The sequence below is a fragment of the Cebus imitator genome, unplaced genomic scaffold (assembly GCF_001604975.1).
Source record: "Cebus imitator isolate Cc_AM_T3 unplaced genomic scaffold, Cebus_imitator-1.0 Scaffold42, whole genome shotgun sequence".
Lineage (NCBI taxonomy): Eukaryota > Metazoa > Chordata > Mammalia > Primates > Cebidae > Cebus > Cebus imitator.
Genome location: NW_016107357.1, coordinates 7,592,830 through 7,618,702, shown reverse-complemented (window position 1 = coordinate 7,618,702; position 25,873 = coordinate 7,592,830). Strand labels below are relative to the sequence as shown.

The 25,873-nt window shown below is 34.6% G+C and overlaps 1 protein-coding gene across 4 annotated transcripts in view; it reads right to left on the bottom strand.

Moving 5' to 3' along the window:
- DNAH14 (dynein axonemal heavy chain 14) overlaps positions 1-25,232 on the bottom strand; it is a 400,020-nt gene extending 374,788 nt beyond the window's left edge. The window contains exons 1-6 of one of the 4 annotated variants that reach the window (XM_037737730.1): positions 25,072-25,232; positions 15,186-15,290; positions 13,146-13,285; positions 7,963-8,112; positions 3,308-3,438; positions 678-830 (exon numbers count right to left, since the gene is read on the bottom strand). In XM_037737730.1, the coding sequence (XP_037593658.1) occupies positions 678-830; positions 3,308-3,438; positions 7,963-8,112; positions 13,146-13,285; positions 15,186-15,262 (651 nt within the window). In that variant the 5' untranslated portion in view covers positions 15,263-15,290; positions 25,072-25,232. Of the gene's footprint in view, positions 1-545; positions 580-672; positions 831-3,307; positions 3,439-7,962; positions 8,113-13,145; positions 13,286-15,185; positions 15,291-25,071 lie in introns of those variants that run through there. The other 3 variants (XM_037737731.1, XM_037737732.1, XM_037737733.1) reach the window with 3 other exon arrangements.
- Positions 25,233-25,873: the final 641 nt, after the last annotated feature.

Sequence of the window (25,873 nt, the reverse complement as noted above, 5' to 3'; positions counted from 1 at the left end):
AAAAAAAAAAAAAAAAAATTTCTTCCAGATGTAAAAGTATGCATATTTTAATCAACACATGTGTACCTATGTGTATATTTATAGAAATTTAGAAGTTGTTCCTCCAACTTCAGAGATATTTCTGTACCTGCACATACAGATCTACCTCATACAAAGATGTGATCCTGCCCATGCATAGAGTTCATTTTAGTTGGGAGGCTGGAAGGGCAGAAAAAGGCAGGCAGACATAAAACAAATCATTAAAACAAGTATTTTATATTTTCAACTTGTGATAAATATCAAAATGCTATATAAGAGTATAAAAGGGGGATTTCTATATCTGGCAGTAAAGTTTCTGACAAATGTGCCAATAAAGAGTATTCTTTTCTTTATTGTTACAGTTTCCATTATCCTAGCAAATGCTAGTTCTTCCTTTAAAAAATTATACCAAGTATTAACAAAGTATTTGAGAGATGAAAAAATTTCTTAAAGTTGAATCTTCAAACCTAAATCTCTACACAAAAGAAAAAACTTCACTATTAAATAACATTCTCCCGAGGAGATTCTTATACATAAACTGTTCCACAAATGACCAAGTATCTGTGAAATACAAAGATAAATGTATGCAATTAAATTCTACACTAGATAATATTTTTGTATTATAATTATGAAAGCTTAAAACAGGCATTTAACATTACCTTTGAGATAAATGAAGCAGTAATAATCCAAAATTCTTTGCAATGTTTAGCTGTATGAGCTGAGACTACCTGAAGATCATATGGATTGTAGAGGGATTTAGGACTTTTCCGAGGAAGGCAATATACAAATTCTCCATCATCTTCCAAAGGTTTCTGGGATTTTAAAAAATAAACAAATTTAATTAATTTGACTAAATTAAAAAATTAATACAATGGCTGAACAGATTACCCAGTAAATTGAAACAATTTTAATACAGATTAAAAATAAGAATATTTGGAGAAAGCTAACATCAAATTGTGTCTAAAGAATGTTCAACAAGATCAATCTTATGAAAGATTTAATATATGTAATATGTAATTTTCATCCTTAATTCATTAAACAAATGCAGAAATTAATATTTAGATGGAATTGAGTGAGGTGGCTCACATCTGTAATCCCAACTACTCAGGAGGCTAAGATGAGATCACTTGAAGCTGCAGGAAATTTTAATCACACCATTGTGGCTCCAGCCTGAGTGACACAGAAAAACCCTGTTTTTCAAATTTTTAAAAAATGAGTATTTTGATAAGTTAGGTAATTTGAGAAAAGTCACAAATTCAGGAAATGGCAAAGCAGAGATATGAATCCAAGTCTGACCCTAAACCCATATTCTGAGCTATTGCAATAAACTATAACACCTCTTCAATACTTGGCATTGAAAAATCAGCCATTCCACACTAAGAAAAATTTTAAGTAAAATTTCTTTTAGCTTTAAAATAAAACTTTCTTGAAACTGTCAATTTTTATTGATAAAAAAATTCTAAAATTATAAGAAAGTTTTAGTCTTTTCTAAAGAATTACATTTTACCATGAAAAAAGCATTTACTATTTAGTGACGTCCTCAGAAGCTATTTAATTGTGTAACTAAATGGTTTCCAGTCACTGTAGATTTAAATTTTGGATCCAGTTTTACACTTTTTAAAATTCTGTCTTCCTTGAAGATTACTTGTTTCTTCTCAATTGTTTTAGCTATTTCACTTTCTTTCAGCTTCTGATATAATCTATATTAAACTCACAAAAACAAGTTTAAAAACTGCAAATAACAGGAAATAAATGAGCTCTAAATGATGACTTGTACAATGCATGGCCTTTTTAATAGTTATTTGGCTATTTGAGTTATTTATATTCTAAATTAGGTTTCACAACGTTACTAAGAAATAGTGTAGATACAAATATTCCAAATGAATCATATATATAATTAAAAATCAAATTATAGAAACCTAAGAATAATATGTTCCAATTAAATTATTTTTTCAATTAAAAACAAGTGTTTTATCATATTCTCAATCCTTTCTTCACATACAAATGAAATTCACTTTATTTGAGAGTCCAAGGAACTCATGTACATCTATGGTTTTATTTTGTTTTTAAACTACTGTACCCATTACCTGCCAGGTACCATGGCATATATTTAATTTTCATAGTCCTCCAAAGTAACTATTATTATCTCCATTTCAAGGTCAAAAAAAACTAAAGCTCAAGAGGTTAGGAACTTGTCTAAGATAACACAGTGAGTGTGTAGAGATTCAAAACTAGGTGAATCTGATTCAATTTTACATATACTTTCCTTCAGATTGTTGATTCTGAAAAATGATCAAAAAACCATTTACCTTCATGGTAACAGTGTAGAGAGGGCCAGTTGCCTGTTTTTGTAAATAAATTTTTATTGGAACACAGTCATATCCATTTATGTGTGTATTATCTATTAATGCTTTGGTACTACAGTGACAGAGTTGAGTAGTTGCGAAATCTAAAATATTTATTATCTGGTCATCTTTAGAAAAAGTCTGCTGATCCTTGGTGGGGAGGAGTGGTTCTTAATTGTGCATTAGAATCATGTGGAGAGCTGAATAAAATACAGATTGCTAGGCTCCACATCCCAAGGTTTCTGATTCAGTGGGTCTATGGGTACAGATGAGAATATGTATTTCTAATAAGTTCTAAGGTGATTCCAGTGTTGCTTGCCTGGGAACATACTTTGAGAATTCCCTATCTAAAAGTAGGGAGATATGAACCTGTTCAATCTTAGAGCACCTGTAATAAATGAGGTCCCAGGACACACACCTTAGTTCTTATCACAGCTTCTACCCTCTGGTCATGTGACCTTGGACAAGCTAAAATTTCTCTGAAGAGGCCAATGGGTAAGAAAAAAATGAATAGCATAAGGAAATACAGAGCAGATGAGATAGAAAATCAAGTACCAAGGAGTTAGAGAGTGAGACGAATAGAATGCTATATTACCTTAAAATTTCTTCTTAAATCACAGAAAAAGTGATACACAGAAACCAAAAAGTAGACTCGAGTTTCAGGCAGATTATACCCCTTTTCTGGGAACTCACTCAGAGAAAGTGATAAGAGGGGACAGGCACAACATTTTGATGTGTTATAGACTTAAAGTTTATATGCTTTATATATTTTCCATTTCTTAAATAAAAATGAAATTATGTCAAATACTTTTGCATTTACCATAAAATAATTGTAACTTGATATTAACATGTTTGATTTTGACATATCTGACATAAAATGAAAATTAAAATATAATTTCAATATTGATTTTTAAAGATCAAAATGAAATAAAATAGAAAAATACCTTTAAAGTAATCTTCTGAACTGCAATTTTGGAACTTCCATATTTCAAACTGTGCTGTGGTAATATAGTTTGCCAACCAAGCTTATCTCGTAGCCTAATAATATTTCTTATCACATCATCATCTTCTGGTTCTGGTAAAAAACATTTTTAAAAATCCAATATAAGTGCAAATGTGGAAATGTGGGCATCACTTAAGGATAATGCATAATATTCCAAATCCTTCTTTTCTTTCTTTCTTTTTTTTTTTTTTTTTTTTTTTTTTGAGACAGAGTCTTGCTCTAACACCAGGCTGGAGTGCAGGGGTGCAATCTGGCTCACTGCAACCTCTGTTTTCCGGTTTCAGGAAATTCTCCTACCTCAGCCTCCTGAGTAGCTGAGACTACAGGCATCATGCACCACCACACCTGGCTAATTTTTTTTTTTTTTTGTATTTTTAGTAGAGACGGGGTTTCACCATGTTGGCCAGGATGTTCTCCATCAATTGACCTTGTGATCTGCCCGCCTCGGCCTCCCCCAGATATTTCTATATAGAGAAAAAATGTAAATGGTAACTTAAAGTATTGATGAAGATTATATAATTAGAGGAGAAAATATAGCTTAAAATTCAGTTTTAAAAGAAGCCGAAAAGAGGGAATAATATTTATCCTGTTAAGAAAGATGTCATGAAAGACCTAATTCATAATTACACAGGCAGTAAGCAAGAGACTAGGAATAGGAGCCAGTTACTTTTCTTAATAAATGCCTAAGCTGGGATAGGGGAAATTGGATCAGAAAAGCAGGGATGACAGTGTGGGATGGAAATATTTTTCCTAAGGATACTCATCCCACAGACACCTTTCAGCATCTCTCCCTTAATCTCTTAGCTGACAGTTAACAATCCTCTCCTTCTTTAAAGACTCTCTTTTCTTGGCTTTATTCACCATGCTATACAGGTTGTCTACGTGGCTCTTAAACTTCTTTTCTTGATAGAACAAATAATGGGAGAAGTATACAAAAAGCCATGCTAAGAAGTTATTATTTCTGCCCTCTAGAAACTACAAACAGCATCTGACTAAAACAAATTCTCTGCTAAGGATTAAATGAGACTTGAGCTCTTGTATAAGACAGTATTATGACTAGGATGAGGCACTTATGTGACTCTAAGAGTGAGTCCCTGTTTACATTTTGTGACCTAGGTGAGGTACTGAAAATTAGTATTAAGGATATGGTACAAACTGTGTATGTCTGACAATAGGATAAGTAACATTATAGATCCAAATATAAAAATGTATACCTTATAGAAATTAAAATAGTGTGGTATTGACATAGAAAAGCAGAGAAGTAGAACAAATTAGAGTCTTGAAATATAACTATGTTTATAAGGCAATCTAATAAGTGAAAAATAATTCAAATCAACAGAAGAAGGATTAACTATTCAATAAATCATAATACAAAAGTGGTTAGCTATTTGGAAAAAATGTGCAGTTATATGCAAGTGTAAATTATAGATGGATTAGAGCTGTAAGTGTGAAAAAAACAAATTACAGAAATAGAAGAAAATAGAGGAGAATATGTTTATAAACCTGGGGTAGTGAAGGCTTCCTGAAAAATATTCAAAGCATGTTAAAAGGAAAACAATGATCAATTTGACTTGCTCAAACTTAGCAACTTACATACAAGAAACATCACCATGCACAAAGTTAAAATATAATTAACAAATTTTAAAAAGATATTTATAACCTATTAACAGGCTAGAGATTAATATTCTAAATATTTCAAGAATTCTTAGCAATCAATAAGAAATAAACATTTTGATAGAAAGATGAACAAAAAATTTACAGGAAAAGATAAATAGCCCATAAACATATGAAAAAGTATTCAATGTCATTAGTAATCATGGAGTTACAAACTTAAATAAAATGAAAACACATATCTCACTCAGACTGGCAAAAAAAATTAAAATTGGAAAATATCAACTATTGGCAAGGGTATTCCTCTTGTGCAATATTGTAAAAGTATAATAAATTAGCACTTCCATTTTTGAGTGTGATTTGGCACATTCAATATATCTGACAACGACTGTTGGAAAATGGAGGCAATTTCAGCAAATAAAACAAAGAACCCTTTTTCAGAATAAACAGTAAAATATAAGGAACACATAACTTTCAAAAAGCTGGAAAGAAAACATTTTTCTAAAAAAAATTAGTTCATAACAGAATCAAGAATGCTTACTAACAAGAAACAAGGTAAGGAGTCTGGCAAATTTTGGTTGGTTCCTCTGCTCAGGGTCTAGCAGGGCTGAAATCAAAGTGTCAGCTAACCATGCCCCTTATCTAGAGGCTGGGCTAGTGAAAGACTTGCTTCCAAACCCCTCATTTGAATTCTCATTTGGAGGATCTACTGGGAAAAGAGTGCTTCCAAGCTCCCTCAGGTTGTTAGAGGTGGAATTCATTTCCTATGGCTATGTGACTGAGGTCCCCATTTTCTTGGTAGTTGGCTGGGTTCAGTTCTCGGCTACCTTTAGCGTTCTTGCCATGTGGCCCTCTCTACAATATGGCAGTTTGTTCTTTCAAAGGCAGTGAGAGGGGCTCTCCTACTGCTTCTGGTCTTTTAAGGTCTTATCTGATTAGGCCAGGCTTGCCCATAATAGTCTCTTTTGATAAATTTAAAGTCAACTGATTAAGGTCCTTACGTACATCTGAAAATCCCTTTTGCCATATAAAATAACGTAAAAGCATGGGAGTGACAATCCATCATATTCACAGGTTCTGCTTCCACTTAAGGGGAAGCAATTATACAAAGCATGTACACCAGAGGATAGGAACACTGGAGGACATATTAGAATTCTGCCTATAACTTCCTTTTTGTAAAAAACGACAAAATGTTGTTAAATCCTGGTAATGAGTACATGAATGCTAAATTATTTTCTCTATATTGCTTATTTGAAATTTTTAATAATTGTTTAAAATCTTTAAAAAATGCTAAATACTTAGGTCTTTATCACTTTATGTATTCATGGATTTATAAAAGCTAAATGAGGGAAGCAAATTAAAGAAATGCAATCAGTTAAGAATTAGAATTTTATTTATTTGGCAGCCATTAAGCCTAAGTTGTTGTCCTTTCTTATACTAGATGCCAAGTTCAAAACACTAAAGGACAATGCAACAAAATACTAAGAATTCTTAATGCATAGCAACATTTGTTGCATAAAGCCACTGTACCAGTTTTTTGGATGCATGATATGGTTTGGCTTTGTGTCCTCACCAAAATCTCACCTTGAATTGTAATCCCCATAATTCCCATGTGTCAAGGGTGGAAGCAGGTGGAAAAGCTGGATCATGGTGGTGGTTTCTCCCATGTTGTTCTCATGACAGTAAGTTTCATGAGATCTTATGATTTTATAAGCATCTAGCATTTCCTTTGCTTGCACTCACACCTTCCTGCCACCCTGTGAAGAAGGTGCCTGCTTCTCCTTTGCCTTCGACTATGATTGTAAGTTTTCTGAGGCCTCCCCAGCAATGCAGAACTGTGAGTGAATTAAACCTCTTTTCTTTAAAAAATACCCAGTCTCAGGTATTTCTTCAAAGCAGTGTGAGAACAAACTAATACAATGCACAACAAGTTACTGCAAATTTAGTGGCTTCGAACAATATATATTTACTATCTCACAGTTTCTGTGGGTCAGTCTGGATACAGCTTAACTGGATCCTCTGCTTTAAATCTCAAAGGCTGTAATCAAGGTGTTGGTTGGGAATGATTTCTCATTTGGAGGCTCTACTGGGAAAAGACTGCTTCCAACCTCCCTCAGGTTGTTGGAAAAATTCATTTCCTTGTCATTGGAGTCATAGCAGCTTGCTTCTTCAAAGCCAGCAAAGGAGAGAGACTCTAGAACAAGTCCACTAGTAAGATGGAGTCTTGGATAACATAATATAATCACGGCAGTGACAGCCCATCACCTATTAGTTAGAAGCAGTCACAGGTCGTTTCCACATTCAAGGGGAAAGGATTATAGAAGGGCATGAACACCACCACGTTCATGCAGGTTTTGTGCTATATGGAGTATTTACAAGTTTGAGGATATTTGTTCAAAGAAAGGATGAAGCCTGTGTGAGTGAGGGGCCTTGAAGCTTAAGCTTCAATAGTTTTATGATAAATCCAGCTCTGTACCATGGTGTTTCAGTGAAAAATAGAAAAGTTTCCTTTTTCTCATAAAACTTAAAATATTAATATCAAGAAGAATATCAGGTATAGAGAAAATATAAACTAGAAAATGTTAGTGGAAGAAAATCTATTTAAATGAACTACTTATTTGAGATTTAAACTCTTTATCAGACAAAGGCATAAAACAAATAAAATGAAATCATCAAGTTTCCTACAGTTGTATGTATTAAACCATAAAGTTTGCATTATTTATCGTTCTAAAATCATAGCCTTCAGAGATTGTTCTTAATTAAGAACACAGTCATTTAACAGTCCGTCAATTTTTAACGTAATATTTTAGATTTTCAAAAAGAGTTTTAAAAGCATTTTAATAATCCTTTAAGAAACCAAACACATAAAATTCAGTAAGTCTGTTTTTTTTCTAAAGTCAGAGTCCAATATAAGCACACAAACCAAAGAATAATCTGAAAAAGTATAGTGATTTCTAAGCAATCTGGTTCAGTGATACCACATACCTGTTCTATCATATGACACAGGCCTGGCTTTCCTAACTTTTGGACAAGCATGAGTTTGCTCCTTTTTTCCTCTTGATTTCCCTTTCTCCTTAAAAGAAGTTGGTTCTAGAGAAAGCAGACGTTGTTGAGTTATACTTTCTTTAAGGTAATCTGAAAATAAAACCATTATAAACTTAATAACTAGTATGAGCTATAAATAATTCCATAGTAATCCCACATACCCAACAATATAGTTAATGATTATATAAGGCAGTATAGCATGGTAGTTAAGAGGACAGGTTGAATCCCACTACCTGGGTTCCAAGCTGATATACAAGCTTTAACACTCATAGTCACGTGATTTACTTTGTAAGTTACTTATCTGCCTTGTTTTCCTTGCCTTTGAAATGAGAATTGTCATAGTAAGAACCTCATAGGTTGTTACAAGAGTCAAATTAGTCAATAAACTTAAAGCACACAGTAAGTGCTTACAAAGGTAAATGTTAGTTAACTTTATTATTAGGCTGATACAAAAGTAATCGTGGTTTTGAATACTATACTAAATCTTTAGAGAGTAAATCCTCACATGAAATAAATACAGAAGAGGACCCTTTTTATTAAGTGTAATTTGATAACTGAGCAGAGAAAATATTTAGATACAAATACAGAAAAGTAACAAAAAGTTTATTTCTTATTTTGTCTATGGCTTACCTAATTGGTAGATTTAACACATAGAAGAATGGGGAAAATACTAAAAATAAAGCTTTTAAGAAAGAAATATATGTTCTTGTTTCTTATTCATTTAACAAATATTTCTGTAGTGCAAGGCATTGTGCTACAACTTAGTAAGGCAAAAGACACAATAATTACAAACAAAATAAAGGGGTACAATGAAATAAACAGTTAAGTTTTATTTCAACCAATAGTCCTAATTCAGAAGACAGAGATAATTTCCCACTTGTATAATCAGAGAGACCACAGGTCTCTCCTGTTCCAAAGATCAACTGTTGAATGATGGTAAGGCTTTCAATCATCGGGTAATGAGGAGGGTGGCTGGGGATGAGAGAAAGATAAGAAAACAAGAGGATTGTTGAGATCACAGTGAAAACATGTGGGCATTAGCAGAAAGATTGGTGAAGTAGTTGTGAACACTTTCCTCTATCTTTACCTCTAGTCCAAGAATTTCTTCAACCTCTCTACCTTAGTTGAAAACTCGTTATTTCCTATGGCATTACTGATCTGTGACCCTCTGGTTAGTGGTTGTTTATATTTCCGCACTCTGTATGCCTCAAGATTGGAAAGTGGGCTTGTTTTAACATTCCTTACTCTCCATTCACCACTCCCAAATCATTACAACTTGCCCTGTTTCTTTAAGAATTAAAATAAAAATCCTATTCCTTTTAAGCTCATGCTTTTGACTACACTATATTCTTCTCCTCTTCATTGATAAGTACCAATTGCCTGGTAACTCAATCTGGAACTCTGGCTCTAGGGAGAACCAACTTTCTCCATGCTAAATCTGCCATCACACAGATGACTTCAGTGTTCATGAATTAAGACCTGTCTAAGGCTGTGCTCTCCTCCCCCATTTTCTAGGTGTCCTCCCAACGCTCTACATCAACCAACCACATTCACAATTACATAATAGTGCTTGTCATCACTTGCCCTCCATCCTCCCAGCTTGTTTAATTCTCTCAACATGACCATTCTTTAAGCTTATCAGGACCTCTAGCCCATCGTCCCTCTATTTTATTTCACCTTTCTCTTTATCCAGCTTATATTATGTTGTCTTTCCACAGCACTCTTGCTAACAAACACCCTCTTTCTGTTGGCCTCACCTGTTTGGCAAAACACCAGCCCTGGATAACACCAACTCTATGTGTTCTCTGTGCCTACATCTGTACATCCCAGTGCTGTTACAGAGAGGCCCTAAGTGGATTGGTAACCCCCAAAATACATTTTAATTAACCACAAATGAATCTGAACACACACCAAGAATCCTATTGTCTGTCTGCTTAACTTGCTCTTCTTCCTTTTCAATGACATATTTCAAATTTTCTCCATGCTCCTCAAATCTCTAAACCTTTACCTTTAGTCTCTCCTCTAAATGATCTCAATGCCTACTTCCCAGGGAACATAAAAAGCATCAATGGGAATTCCTTTAACTTGCCATTTTCAAACAAATGAAGCAACCCACATGTGCACCCATCTTTCCCTCCTGCACTCCTGACTTGGTAAAGGAGGTCTGGTTTTCCTCTCATCCAGGACCAATCCTTTCCACATTTTGTTTAGATCCCATCTCTCCATGCCTACACTATTAACCACTCCTTTTTTCTTTTGCATATCCAAGTAGCTCCTACCTCTAATAAAACCACAGCTCCCTCTGGTTATCAGTCTATATCTTGCCTTTCTTCACAGCTAAACTTCTCTATAAAGAGTTGCATATAGTCACTAATTCTATTTCCTCATGTACTATCCATTACATAACCCACTCCAGTCTGGCTTTGGAATGCCACAAAAACAGCACTCGCACGACCATAATCTTGAGGTCAGAAAATTCAATGGACATTTTCTAGTCCTGATTTTACTTACCAGTGTTATCTGACACTTTAGATTACTCCTTCGCCTTTTGATACAATTGTTTCCTTTGAGTCCTGTGACACCACACACTCTTTCTCTTTCTTGTCACCCTATTCAACTTAACTCTGACCAATCCCATGTCCTTTGCAGCTGTCTTTTTCCGGTCTCGTAATTGCTACATTTCCTTGGCCCTGTTTTAGTCTTACTTTATACATTCTCCCTAGTCAATCTCATCCATGGCCATGGCTTAAATTTCCACACATGATTATTCCCAAATGTATCACCTCAGCTCTCTAACTTCTCTGAGCTCCTGACACATACATTCAATTGCCTCCTAGACATCACTGGGATGTGTCAAAGGTACTCCAAATTCAACATGTCCAAAATTGAATTCGTGATCCTTCCTCTAAACCCCTGACCTTTTTTTAAAACTTCCCATCTTAGTGAATGGGACCGCTATTCATTATTTTAAGCAAGGCAAAAGTGTAAGTACCATCTTTGACACCTTCTTCTCTCTCACCATTACCATAACTGATAATTCTACCTTCGGCGTATCTACAACCTCCTAAATGGTCTCCCTATATCGATTTTTGCTCCTCTCCAATCAACATACAGCCAGAGTGACCTTTGCAAAACAGAAATCCTCATATTAACTCCTTGCTTAAAACTTTTCTGTGGCTCTTACCTTCAAAGTATAATGACAAAATTCCTTAACATGGCCAAATACTTGCATTACTCAACACTTGCATCCCTATCTAGCCTTATATTTCTTTCTTCTTTCCTAAGAAAAATAGCAAAAGGGTCAGAGTACTCCTTCTACTTTTCACTCTGTTGGAAGGGAAGACTTGTCCAGCCGGCAAACACAGCTATCTGTAAGATCTAGGCACTCCACAGATTGAAACATTCTGGCTCAATAAAGGCCAGAATTCCAGAAGCTTAGGACCCTTCCAGAAATCAAGTTCACCTTCATCTTCATGCAGAGGATGAAGACAATTAAAGGTATACCTAAATAATGTTTGTGGTAAGCATTTAATAGATAAAATAGGAAGAAATACAGTCACGTATTGCTTAATGATAAGGATACATTCTGAAAAATGCATCATTAGGCAATTTTGTCACGCAAACATCAGAGTACACTTACACAAACCTAGGTGGTACACTTATATAAACCTAGTATACACCAAGGCTATATGGAATAGACTATTACTCCTAGGCTACAAATCTGTACAACACATTTCTGTACTGAACACTGTAGGCAACTGTAATACAAAAGTGTATATTTGTGTATCTAAACACATCTAAACAAAGAAAAGGTACAGAGAAAATACAATATTATCTTATGAGACCATCATCATATATTCAGTCCATCATTGACCAAAATATTATTACTAAAAACAATCAAAGTATGGTTGAGTCCAGAGAAAATAGGAAACAATAATTCTGACAGACCCTAAAACACCTGAGAAACAATAACATTTAAAGGAAACACAGAGAAGTAAAAACCCATACAAGAGACTGAAAATAAGCAGATAGACATGTAGAAGGAAAGCCAGGTGAATAAATTTCCTTAAAAGTCAAGGAGAAAAAAAGGAAATAAGTGATCAAATAATAAAATATTGCAGAATGGTGCAGTGAAATACAATTTATTTATAAATTAATTATTTTTATGAAGATTAGCCATGAGAAGGTATCTGGTGACCTTGGAAAAGTCTTATCAGTAGAACGAAGCACACAGAATCCAGGTTGAGGAATGAATTAGAGATAAGGAAGTCTAGGCTACTCTTTCAAGAAGCCTGATAAGGCAATACAGAACTAAAGATGTTTCTGGGTTGTTTTGTTTAAGGTGGTTAAGCATGTAGCATGTATGTCTATGCACTGACAGAAAAAGAGCCAGGAGAAAAGAAGACATAAGAGAATATATCTGATGGACCCCAATTTCCTGAGGACATGGCAGAAGAGGAGCTCCAAAATGAGGTGGTGGCATTTACTTTAAAGGAGAAGAGGTAGAGTCTTCCTGACACAAGCACCATAAATGGGGCTGGGAGCTTATAAAAGTGAGGACATGGAAGAGCTGGATGAGAAAGGAAGTTGCGGTAAAAAATAAAATCCTGGAAATGGTAGAATTTGAATGAAGGAAAGAAGACTTAAAAAATGGAACTATGTGAAGGAGTAATTAGACACTAGTAAGTAAGAGCTACAAAGGGGAAGGAGATCACAACACAGCGGGAAGGCACTGGGGACTTAGGAGAACCATGACTCACCTCTAAGGTCTTTACCTCAAAAAAATAATGACATGATATGCATGAAAAAGAGATGGAAAGTGTAAAGTGCTATAGACATATTAGATATTCTGACAGTTCACTGGTATAATATTCCTGTTACTTTTATTATCATTATAAGTAATTAGATTATGTTCCCATTGAAGAACAAGCTTTGTATTTGAAGACACTGCTAAGTGCTATGACTAATGATGTTAGTAAAATACCAAACTTTGTATTTTGAAAGTAGACACTAATATTTCAATATCTTTCTCGTTTCCTTAATTTAATGCTATAAAAAGTTCTTTCAATTTTCATAAACTAAAATATAAACCAACATGCCTCAATAGTAATCTTGATAAATACCTTCTATTTTCTCTGACTTCAAAGATTCAAAGAATGTTCTAACTGTTTTACATTTCGATGTTTCTTTTTCTGCCATTTCAGCTGGTTGAGTCTCTGATGGTTTTACATCTTTATATTTTTGTTCTTCGTATTTTAAAAGTCTAAATGACAAATAAAACAATTCTAAGAAAATAAATGGAAAATCATACTAATAAAATATTGGGCCATTAGCATATTACCTAAAATTTCACATTTATAAATAAACAGCTTCTTAGGTTTAATAAATGCTATGGTTAACATTCTCCATAACTGAAAGATTAAATATTTATTCTGTACTTTACAATACAACATAATAGCTATTCTCTCAAGTAATTTTTGATAGGCACTTTAAAAAAGATCTGCAACATTTACATGGAGAGTCTAGTTAAATTTTAAATAGGTCTAACTGGTGTTAGCATTAAAAAATAAATATCATAAATTATCATTTAAAGTTGGAAGGGCCTTACAAATCTTGATCTCATTTAAGAAGATGAAGAACTGTTACCCAACTAGGCAGAGTGAAGTCAGAACACAATTTTCTAAAATTTCATACTCATATATTGCCTTCCTTTTTTTCATAGGACATTGGCCAACTATCTACTGTTGGGAAAACTTTTTCATAAAAACAGAATCCAAAATTGCTGCCTACAATTGACATATATGATAGATCCCAGTTTTACAAAGCAGAGAAAATTCAAGGTTCTTTAAAGTCTTATATGTACTGTTAAAGTGAAAAAAGTACTTTATCTATTGGTATGTTAAAGAAAAATACTTAATCATATCAATGAGAAAGTAATATTTCTTTTCTAGGACAAAGAAAGCACATTGTCTTTGAAGTTATTTATAGATTGTTTATTAGGTATTATTCTTAAATCCTTCTCCTTTGAGCACTTTGAGTTCCTACTTTGTTTATAAGCATCTTGAAAATTTTCCTCTTTATTAAAATGTCTATTCATATCCATTGTCTTCCCTACCTTTATTTTTTCGGTACTGAATTATTTGCCATTTTCTTAACTATGTCTAGTAGTTATGCACACATTTTGAGTAGTAATCTTTTGTCACTTTATATCTCTGATTTGGAATTATGTTTTTACTTTCTTGATGTTTTATAAACAGAAATTACTAATTTTAATATAATTTATCTACCTTTTCCTTTATGGCTTGTATTGTTTATGACTTCTTAAGAAACCTTTCCTTAGTCCAAGCTCATGACAAAATTAGCTTATATGTTTTCCTAACAGTTTTAAAGTTTTACTTTTCACAAGTCTTTTAATTAATACATAAGTCCTTAAATCCTTGACTTTTGGGTATACTGTAAGAGACAGACTCCATTTCTTCCCCTGCCCCCACCCAATACGGATATACAGGTGTCACAGCACCATTATTGAACACGCCCTCTCAATCCTCACCAACTTATAATGCCAAGTCTATGTTCACTTAAAATGAATACAGTTGTCTGTCCCTGGGTTCTTTATTCTTTATTTGTGTATCTTTGTTTCTATAGCATACTAATTAATTATGATAGCTTCATATGTTTTGATCATTGTAGGTCAAGATTCTCACATTTTCTTTATAAAAAGTGTTTTACACATTCTTGGCCCTTTGCTTTTCTATATAAATTTTGTTGCTTTCTCAAACTTTATAATTTTCTCATAAAGGTCAGAATTACATCATTTTAAAAAATTATATTTCTCGGTACCTTTTTTGATATTATTATAAATGATACCTTTTGCTTTCCTAGGATTTCTCAGTTATTGGTTAATTTCTCATATCCAACAACCTCCTTCTCACTTGTTTGGCATATCCAAGGTTGGTCTGGGGGAAGGAGCCAACAACCGTTAATTTGCCTGTCTTGTCAGAAAACACTCTCTGAGAAACTAAGGTTTTCTAAACTCTACAATCATCAATAAATTCTGATACGACATTTTAAGTCTTTTACTGTGGGAATGGCTTACCACTAGCCATACACTGCTGAAATCTTACTTTAGAAAAAAATTTCATTATATTTTATCTTATTTTTACCTTGGTTTTATGTTGGTTTCCACCTCGTCCATCTCTTGATTTTCAGTTGTTAAATCAATGGGCATAAATGTCTCCATATGTTTTTCTGAATGAAACTATAACTGGCTGTAAAAAAAAAATCACATTATTATCTTTAATATATAATACAATTTGACAGCTATGACTACTGGTATTCAAAATGGCATATATAGTTCTCAGCTTCTCAACAGGCTTCATATAATATTCTGACTGCCTTTGTTTCTTATATACAGTATAATTTCCAAACCCTTGACTAAGCTAGTTAGCTTTCTCAGGGCATTCTCTATATTGTTTAACTTCCTCTGTATGGCAATTTTTTTTCCATCTTACATGCACTGGTTTATGTACATACAATTTTTGTTTACATTAAATAGCATGATAAAGATAATGAAAAGTTTTAAGATTATTTCCTTAGGGGAAATAATCAAAAAGAACTTAGGGAAGTCATGAGAAGTAGTAGCTGACGCTGTTGAACTAATTTTACCATTCACTAAGCACTAAAATGCTACATCTATATACTATCAGCATTCTTCAGACAGAATAGAACAGAACAAAAGGGAGTGGGTTATAAAATCTAAAAAGGGGAGTTTCTTTCTGATTACTGAGGGAAATCTAACAAGATACAGAAAATCTCCAAATAAAGTTGATGTTCTACATGGCCATGTACCATAATTGAAGAATTAAAGGCAAGAATTTAAGACTGTAATCAATGGAGAATAGAAAAAATTTTAACTGGCAAGTGATATGCTTCAGACAAACCAACTAAGACAGGTAGAAATATGCCAGGGGCAAGAGTAATTCTTACTAGAAAAGAAATGCCAGAAATCTCCACAGTAGGTATGAAGCTGACAGCAACATCCACATAGGATAGTCTACCAACTGACGAAACTCAGGGTGCAGAAAGAATCCTATTCATGACCCAAAGAATACCAAGAATGGCCAAAGAAGGATCATTCACTGCCACCAATAACTGAAGGATACAACTTTGCCCATAAGATGAAGAAACAGACCCTAAGGGAAGTAGATTCCACTGGATTAAAAAAAACACTAAGGATACAGATTTTAACAACCCAATTTAAAAGTTTCCTTTAACGTGTCTATTATATACAACTCAAGAAATGAAGAATACATATAATTTTAAGTACACATGGCATGGTTTGAAAATCAACTAATGGATCATAATGTAAGTCAACAAATTTGAAATGATTTATCATCACATAGCCCAAATTCTATGACCACAATACAATTAGATTAGAAATAGATAAATCATGAAACCCCATAAATTTGGAAATTAAGAAACACATGCCTAAATAACTCATATTTCAAAAAAAGAAAGAATAGAAAATTTAAAATATTAAGATGTAAATGTTAAGATATTAAAATTAAAATTTGTGAGATGCAGCTAAAGAGGTACTCATAGGTAAATATACAGCCATAAAATGCTTATACTAGAGAACAAGAAATATCATCTAAATTAAGTATTTAAATTACGAAGTTAGAAAAAGTAAAACTTTATAAATTCAAAGTAGAATACTAAAGATTAGAGCAGAAATTTTTAAAAATAGAAAATAAACCTACAATCAAGAGGATCAAAAGATCAAAATATTAATGCATAGAAAAACAAAGATATCAGTTTTTTACAGTCAAAATAACTCCAATGAGAATCTCAACAATTTTTTGTTTGATAGACCTTGTCAAGATGATTAAAAATTAAATAGAAGAATAAAAGATCAAGAATAGCCAAGGCATTTCTGGGAAAAAATAACATAAAGGAGAGTCTAACAGTAAAATCAATAATAAAGCTTTAGTAAGTGAAGCAGGATAGTACTGGCACATAGAAATTTACAGATAATGTTATAGAAATCACAGAAACAGTACCAAATGTAGATGGAACTTTGATATATAACAAGTGACATATCCAATCAGAGGGAAAAATAATCCAGCTAGGGAAAAAAAAGCCATAAGGAGAAAAACATGAAATTAGATTCATTTCCTGACTCACACCAAATATACAAACAAAACAAGGACCAAAAAAAAAAAAAATTCAGAGTGACTAAAATGTGAGAGGTAAAACTTGAAAACTGAACAGTCTTCTGATCTAGGCATAGTGAATAACTTACAAACAAGAGTATAATATAAAATTCCAAAAACTAAATTGTATTAAAATTAGAAATTTATTTCTTAAACCTCACCCTAAAGAAAATAAAAAGACAAGCTGCACCCTGTGAGATGTTATTTACAAAAGATATATATCTTTTGTATATTTATTAGGAAAGCATTTAATCTATAAATTACTTTTGGCACTATGGCCATTTTCCTGATATTGATTCTTCCTAACCATGAACATGGAATGTTTTTCCATCTGTTCGTGTCTTCTTTTATTTCCTTGAGCAGTGGTTTGTAGTTTTCCTTGAAGAGGTCCTTCACATCCTTTGGTAGTTGTATTCCTAGATGTTTTATTCTTTTTGTAGCAATTGTGAATGGGAGTTCACTCATGATTTGGCTCTCTGTTTTTCTCTTACTGGTGTATAGGAATGCTTGTGATTTTTGCACATTGACATTGTATCCTGAGACTTTGCTGAAGTCGCTTATTGTTGTGATTTTGTTTACAAAGGCAAAGTTAGAACTGCCTCAGTAATGGTGGATGCCTCTCCCCCCACCAAGTTCCACTGTCCCAGGTTAAGCTCAAACTGCTGTGCTGGCTGCGCAAGTCACAAGCCAGTGGGTCTCAGTTTGCTCATCTTTGTGGGGGTGGAACCCACCAAGCTACATCACTTGTCTCCCTGCCTTCAGCCCCTTTTTCTTCAGGGGAATGGGTGGTTTTGTCTTGCAGGCATTCCAGGCGCCAGCTAAAATGGCTGCCCAGTTTTGTGCTGGAAACCTGCAGCTCTGGTGCTGTCAGCACCAGCAGGAATCTCCTGGTCCCTGGGCTGTAAAGACGGTGGGAAAAGTGCAGTATCTGAGCTGGAGTGCCAGAGTATCCAGAAAAGTCCCCAGTGCCTTCCCTTGGGTAGGAGAGGGAGTTCTCTAGTTCCTTGCACTTCCCAGGGGAGGCAACACCCCACTCTGCCTCAGTTTGCCCTCCTCAGACTATACCTACTGTTCAACCAGTCCCATTGAGATTAACCTGGTACCTAAGTTGGAGATGCAGAGCTCACTCACCTTCCACATCGCTCTTGCTGGGAACTGCACTCTGGAGCTGTTCTTATTTGGCCATCTTGGCAGAAGTCCCGATGAATATTTTTTTAAATATGTTGATAAATTCATTTTGCTAGAATTTTGTTGAGAATATCTGCATCTATTTTCATCAGCGATACTTGCCTATAGTTTTCCTTCTTTGTGTGTCCTTCTCTGATGTGGGCTTCAGGGTAATCCTGGCCTTATAGAATGAGGTTGGAAGTATTCCTTCCTCTTCACTTTTCTTGAAGGATTTGAGTAGGACTGGTATTAGTTATTCTTTAAATGTTCGGTAGAATTCAGCAGTGAAGGTATCATGTCCCAGGTTTTTCTTTGATGGGAGACTTCTTATTACAGCTTTGAACTTGTTACTATCTATTGGTTTGTTGATGCTTTCTGTTTCTTCATGGTTCAATCTTAATAGGTTGTACATGTCCAGGAATTTAAATATTTCTTCTAGGTTTTCCTAACTTTTTTTGGCATACAGTTGTTCATAATAATCTCTAATGATTCTTTAAATTTCTTTGGTATCAGTTGTAGTGTCTCCTTTTCACTTCTGGTTTTGTTTATTTGGGTCTTCTCTCTCCTTTTCTGGTTTGTCTTGATAGTAGTTTATCAGCGATGAATTTTGTTCTTTTCAAATCATCAACTTTTCATCTTACTGATCCTCTGTAGTGTTTTTTAGTCACTGTTTCATTTAGATCTGATATTTGTCATTTCTTCTACTAATTTGGGGTTGGTTTGTTCTTGCTTTTCTAGTTCCTTGTGGTGTATCGTTAGATTGTTAATTAGTAATCTTTCTAGTTTTTTATGTAGGTATTCATTGCTACAAAATTCCCTGTTAGCGCTTATTTTGATATATTCCACAGGTTTTGCTATGTTGCATTTCCATTTTCATTTGTTGCAAAAATTTTTTTTGTTTCTACCTTAATTTCTTCATTGACATTCAGGACATGTTGTTACATTTCCATGTATTTTTATAGTTTCCAGAGTTCTTATTACTTTCCAGTTTTATTCCAATATGGTCAAAAAAGATACTTGATTTCGATTTTTTTAAATTGTTGAAACTTGTTTTGTGGCCTAACATCTGGTCTGTCCCGAAGAATATTCCATGTGCTAATGAGAAAAATATATATTCTGCAGTTGTTGGACAGAATATTCTGTAAATGATTGTTAAGTTCATTTGGTCTCAAGTCCAGTTCAAAATTTTTTTGATTTTCTGTCTAGATGATCTAATACTGACAGTGGGGTATTGAAGTCCCCCACTATTACTGTATGATAGTCTTTATATCTACTAATAAGTACTTTATGAATATGGGTCATCCAGTGTTGGTTGCATATATTGAGAACTGTTATATCTTCCAGCTGGATTAACTCCTTTATCATTATATACTGACTTAAAGTCTGTTTTATCTACATATGGCTACTCCTACTTGCTTTTGGTTTCCATTTGTGTGGAATATCTTTTATCATCCCTTTACTTTCAATCTATATGTGTTGTTACTGATACAGTAAATTTCGTGTAGGCAGCATATAGCTGGATCTTTTTAAAATCCATTCAGCTATTCTATACCTTTTAAGTGAAGAATTTAATCCATTTATGTTGAAGGTTATTATTGATGTGTAAGGCTTTGTTCCTGTCATACTGTGAATTTGTTTTTCAGTTGTTTTACATATTCTTTCTTCATTTATCTCTTTTGTTGTCATTGTTGTGATTCGGTGGATTTCCGTAGTGATATCATTCGAGTCCTTTTCCTTTCTCCTTTGTGTGATTGCTTTATCCCTGAGTTTTATGTTTTCATGTGTGTTCCTGATGATAAATGTTATCCTTTTGCTACCAGGCTTAAGACTCCCTTGAGCACTTCTTAGGGGACCAATTTTGTGATCATGAATTCCCTCAGCATTTGTCTAGGAATTACTCCATTTCTCCTTCAATTATGAATGATAATTTGGCTGGATATCATATTCTTGGTTGGTATTTTTTTTCTTTTAGCACTTTGAATATATCATTTATTCTTTTCTAGCCTGTAAGTTTTCTGCAGAGAAATCTATAATAGTCTAATGGAGTTTCCTTTACAGGTGACAAGTCTCTTTTCTCCTGGTGTTTTTAAGGTTCTCTCTTTGACTTCAGATGGTCTTATTATAATGTGCCATAGGCACATTGTTTCTGCCTGAGGATCAATGAGCCTATAGTATCTGAATGTCTAAATCTCTTCCCAGACTTGGGAAATTTTTATCTAGTATTTTGTAAAACAGGTTTTCTAATCCTTTCTCTCTTTGCCTTTGGGGATACCGATAATTTATAACTTTTGTCACTTTATGTTGTTCCAAATGTCATGAAGGCTTTGCTTATTCTTTTTTATACTTTATTTTTTTCTGACTGAATTATTTTAAACAAATTATCTTTAAGTTCTGAGATTATTTTTTCTGCCTAATTTAGTCAATTGTTGAAGCTTTCAATGTATTTTGTATTTCCTTCAATGGATTCTTCAGTTCCAGAATTTGTATTTGGTTCTTTTCAAAACTATCTTATCTCTTTAGGAAATTTCTCATTCATGTTCTAAATCACTATTGTGATTTATTTGTATTTTTTAACAATCCTCTTGTATGTCACTGAGATTCTTTAAAATCAATATTTTGAATTCTGTATCTAAGATTTTGAATTTTTTTTTTTGGATTAAGGTCTATTGATGGAAGATTACTGTGTTCCTTGGGAGGTGTCATATTTCCTTGCTTTTTCATGTTTTTTATGTTTTTATGCTGATATCTGTGCATCTGGTATAACAGTCATTTTTCCTATTTTTGAATTTACTTTCATAGGGAATGACTTTTTCCTGATGTATCTATGGTATTGGCTGGTACAATACTTTGGCTCTGAGTCTGCATGTGTGTATTAGTGTATTCTCTGCATTATTTCTCTGGCTATAAACAATGTTAGTGGTATTTGTGATACACAAGAACAACAAAAAAGAAAACTACAGGTCAATATCCCTGAACATGGATGCAAAAATCCTCAGCAAAATACTAGAAACCTAATCCAACAGCACTTCAAAAAGATAATACACCATGATCAAGTGGGATTTATACTAGAAGTAGTGCAGGGGTGGTTCAATATATACAAATCAATAAACATGATACATCACACCAACAGAATCAAGGACAAAAGCCATTTGATCACCTCAATAAATGCAGAACAAGCATTTGACAAAATTCATCATTGCTTCATGATAAAAACTCTCAACAAACCAACCATAAAAGGAACATACCTCAAAGTAACAAAGGCCACATAGAACAAACCCACAGCTAATATACTGAATGGCTTAAAATTGAAAGCCTTTCCTATAACAACTGGAAAAAAGATAAGGATGTCCCTTTTACCACTCTTATTCAGCCCCATACTGGAAGTCCTAGCCAAAACATTCAGACCAGAGCAAGAAATAAACGGCATCCAAATTGGTAAAAAAGAAAATGGTCCCTCTCTGCTGATCATATGATTTTACATCTAGAAATACCCTAAAACTCCACCAAACAACTCTTAGATTTTATAGATGAATTCAGTAAAGTTACAGGATACAATCAATGTATAAAAATCAGTAGCATTTCTATACACTAATAATGAAATAGTGTAGCCAAGAAATAAATCAAGAAGGCAATCTAATTTACAATAACTACAAAAGTAAAATGCCTAAAAATAAATTTAACCAAGGAGGTAAAAGATCTCTATATAGAAGACTATAAAACACTAATGAAAGAAATGAAATATGATACAAACTAATGAAAAAACATCCCATGCTCATGGATAGAAGTATTAATATCATTTAAATGACTGTATTGCCAAAAGCAATTTACAGATTCAATGCAATTCCTATCAAAATACCAATATCATTCTTTACAGAATTAGAAAAAAAAATCCCCAAAATTCATATGCAATAATAAATAAGAGCCTGAATAGTCAAAGAAATCCTGAACAAAAAGGACAAAGCTGGAGGCATCATATTACCTGACTTCAAAATATATTACAAAACTATAGTAACCTAAACTGCATGGCATTAATATAAAAATAGACATGCAGACCAGTTGTACCAAATAAACAATCAAGAATTAAAGCCACATATTTATAGCCAAGTGACTTGCAACAAAGTTGACAAGAACCTACAATGAAGGAAGCACACCCTTTTCAAAAAATGATGCCTGGAAAACTGGACAGCCACATGCAGAAAAATAAAATTGGACCACTATCTCTCACTATATACAAAAATCATCTCTTAAATAGATTAAAGACGTAAATGTAAGATCCAAAACTAGGGAAAACTCTCCTGGACATTGGTTTAGGCAAAGAATTTGTGACTAAGCCCTCAAAAGCACAGGCAATAAAAATAAAAATAGACAAATGGTACTTAAACTAGACAGCTTCTGCACAGCAAAACAAATAATCAACAAAAGATAACCTGATGAATGGGAGGAAATATTTGCAAACCATTCATTTGACAGGGAGCTAAGATCCATAATATACAAGGAACTGAAACAACTCAACAGGAAAAACATAAACAGTCCCATTAAAAAGTACGCAAAGGACACAAATAGACATTGCTCAAAAGAAGACATGTAGCCAGTGAATAGGTATTTGAAAAAAATGCTCAACACCACCGATCAGAGAAATGCAAATCAAAAACCAGAATGAGATACCATCCTACCCCAGTCAGAATGGCTATTAATTAAAAGGCAAAGCCAAAAAATAACAGATGCTGGTGAGGATGTGGAGAAAATGAAACTCACACACTGTTGGCGGGTATGTAAACTAGTACAGCCACTATGGACAGCAGTATGGAGATTTCTCAAAAAACTAAAAATAGAATTACCATTCAATTGAGCAATTTGCTGCTATCTACCCAAAGTTTAAAAAAAAAAAAAAATCAGTATATAAAAGGAATACCTGCACTCACATATTTATTACAGCATTATTTATAAAAGCAAAAATACGGAATTAACCTAAGTGCCCATCAATGGATGAATGGATTAAAAATGTGATATACATATATACAAAATGGAATACTATTCAGCCATAAAAAGAATGAAATCATGTCATTTGCAGTAACATAGATGGAACTGGAAGTTATTAAGTGAAATAAGCCAGGCACAAAAAGATAAATATCATGTTCTCACTTATATGTGGGAGCTAAAAATTTGAATAATATATGGAGGTTGAGAGTGGAAAAATAGATAATAGAGACTGAGAAGAGTGAATGGCAAGAAGGGGGAGGATGAACAGAGAAGTGCATTTAAGGGTACAAAGATTCAGTAAAATATAAAGAATAAATCCAGTGTCTGATAGTGGAGTAAAATGACTATACTTAACAAAAATATATTGTACTCAGGTCATGGACACTCTAAGTACCCCAATTTGGTCACGACACTTTAGATACATGTACCGAAATTTCTCATGTACCTCAAAATTTTGTGCAAATAAAAAAACTTTAAGAAAAAAATAAAAATTTTTAAATAAATCTTAACCTTATAACTTTTTTACTTTACAAGCTAGCTTAAAACACACATTGTACAGCTGTACAGAAATATTTCCTTTCTTTATACTTTTATTCTATTAACATAAGCATTTTTCTATTTTAAAATTTTACTTTTTAAACTTTTTAATTATAATCTATGACACAGACACACAAATTAGTGTAGGCCTAGACAGGATCAGTATCACCAACATTACTCTTTCACCTCCGCATCTTGTCCCACCACATCTCTGGGGTAACAACACACATGGAGCTGTCATCTTCTATGACAGCAATGCATTCTTCTGGAATACCTCTTAAAGGACCTGCCTAAGGCTGTTTTACAGGTAACATTTTCTTAAAGAGGAGTACACTAAAATAATTATTTAAAAGTATGGTATAGTAAATACATAAGCAAGTAGCATACTCATCTATTATCATTATCAAGTACTATGTACTGTACATAGCTGTGTGTGCTACACTTTTATGAGTGGCGCACAGTTTATAACAGCATCACCACAAACACGTGAGTAATGCCTTGCCTATCACATCGCTAGGCAATAGGAACTTTTCAGTTCCGTTATAATTTTATGGGACTGCCGCTGTTTGGAGGCACATGACTGTACATGTACATATATTTCCTAGTGTAGTCTATCCCACAAATGCGAGTAAAATATCCATTAGTGTCATTAATGTAATTTCTCAACTTCTTAGAAAAGTTATATCTCTACGTACAAAATCACTTATAATCATCCGTATATATTTTTGAGTGTATATATTATACAATAAGTGATGGCAAGGTTCTTCAAAGAGCTCATTATTCATTTATAAATGGGAAAAAAAAAAAAAAAAACCCTTCAGAAATACAGGACAGAAGAGAAAGCGGCGTGCCTGAGAGCAACTAAGGAGACCTTAGCATTGAGAGCTCCTGCGGGCGGCGCTCCCGGCGTGGCCGGCGCCTGGCCCCTGGTGGGTGCGCCAGCTCTGCCTGGAGAGGTTTCCGCGCGGGGACTCGAAGGCGCTCCCACGGAAACTGGGGAGCGCCCAGGCCCTCCCTGCCCATGCAGCCCCCTAGCCCGACACCGGCGGCCCCTCGCCCGGCTGCCGAAGCTCCGCCGACCGCTGGCAGGAGGACGCGCGGACGCCCTTACCGGACGCGCCGACGCCCTTACCCGCCGCGCCGACGCCCTTACCCGCCGCGCTGTGGTCCGACGGCAGTCGTGGCCCTTCCTGGAAGTGGCGAAGGTGCGGCCTGCCCACGCCAGACAGCGCCAGGCAAGAGCGACTGGGAAGGACCCCGCAGCACAGCCCTACCACGCCGGGCTGCGACGCCTCCCGGCCGTAACCACCTGACCCAGCGTCCTGCCCGAGCTCCCGTGAAGAGGCCAGAATGGGGGTGGGGTCCCGAGCCCGGCGCAAGGGATGCTGGGTGCCGGGCAGGTGCAGAGAGGTCCCGGCTCCTGCGAGATTCCACTGCGGGTACGCGGCGGCCCGCGACGTGACACCGACGGTGCTGGGGGTGGGGGGTCGGGGGCGAGGTGGGTTGTTGGAGGTGCTGTGTGCGGCCCAGAAGTGTGCGCTAAAGGCAGATCAGATACGGTGCCCAAGTTAAAGACTCTGGTCTTACCTTTCTACCACCTGGGTATGGCCTAATGGGAGAAATGTGTGCTTCTGCAGAACAGGTGACTTAGATCTCTGAAAGAGATGACTTGCACTTAAGATTTTCACAAGTGAGCGTGATCTTTCATCAAAAAACCTCACTTATTAGTAAAGGATCGTATGTATGCAATAAAACAGCTCTAAGAGGTATAAAATTCTAAGAAAAATAATTACATATATATTAAAATATCCCTATTTCTTTTTAAACGTCTTATACAAATTTAGTAAGTTAATGTCCTATATTTCACTTACTCAACAACTACAGTATTTATTGAGCACTTACTGTGTGCCAGGCACTGAGCTAGGCACACAAAACACCTGGGTGACTTCATATTT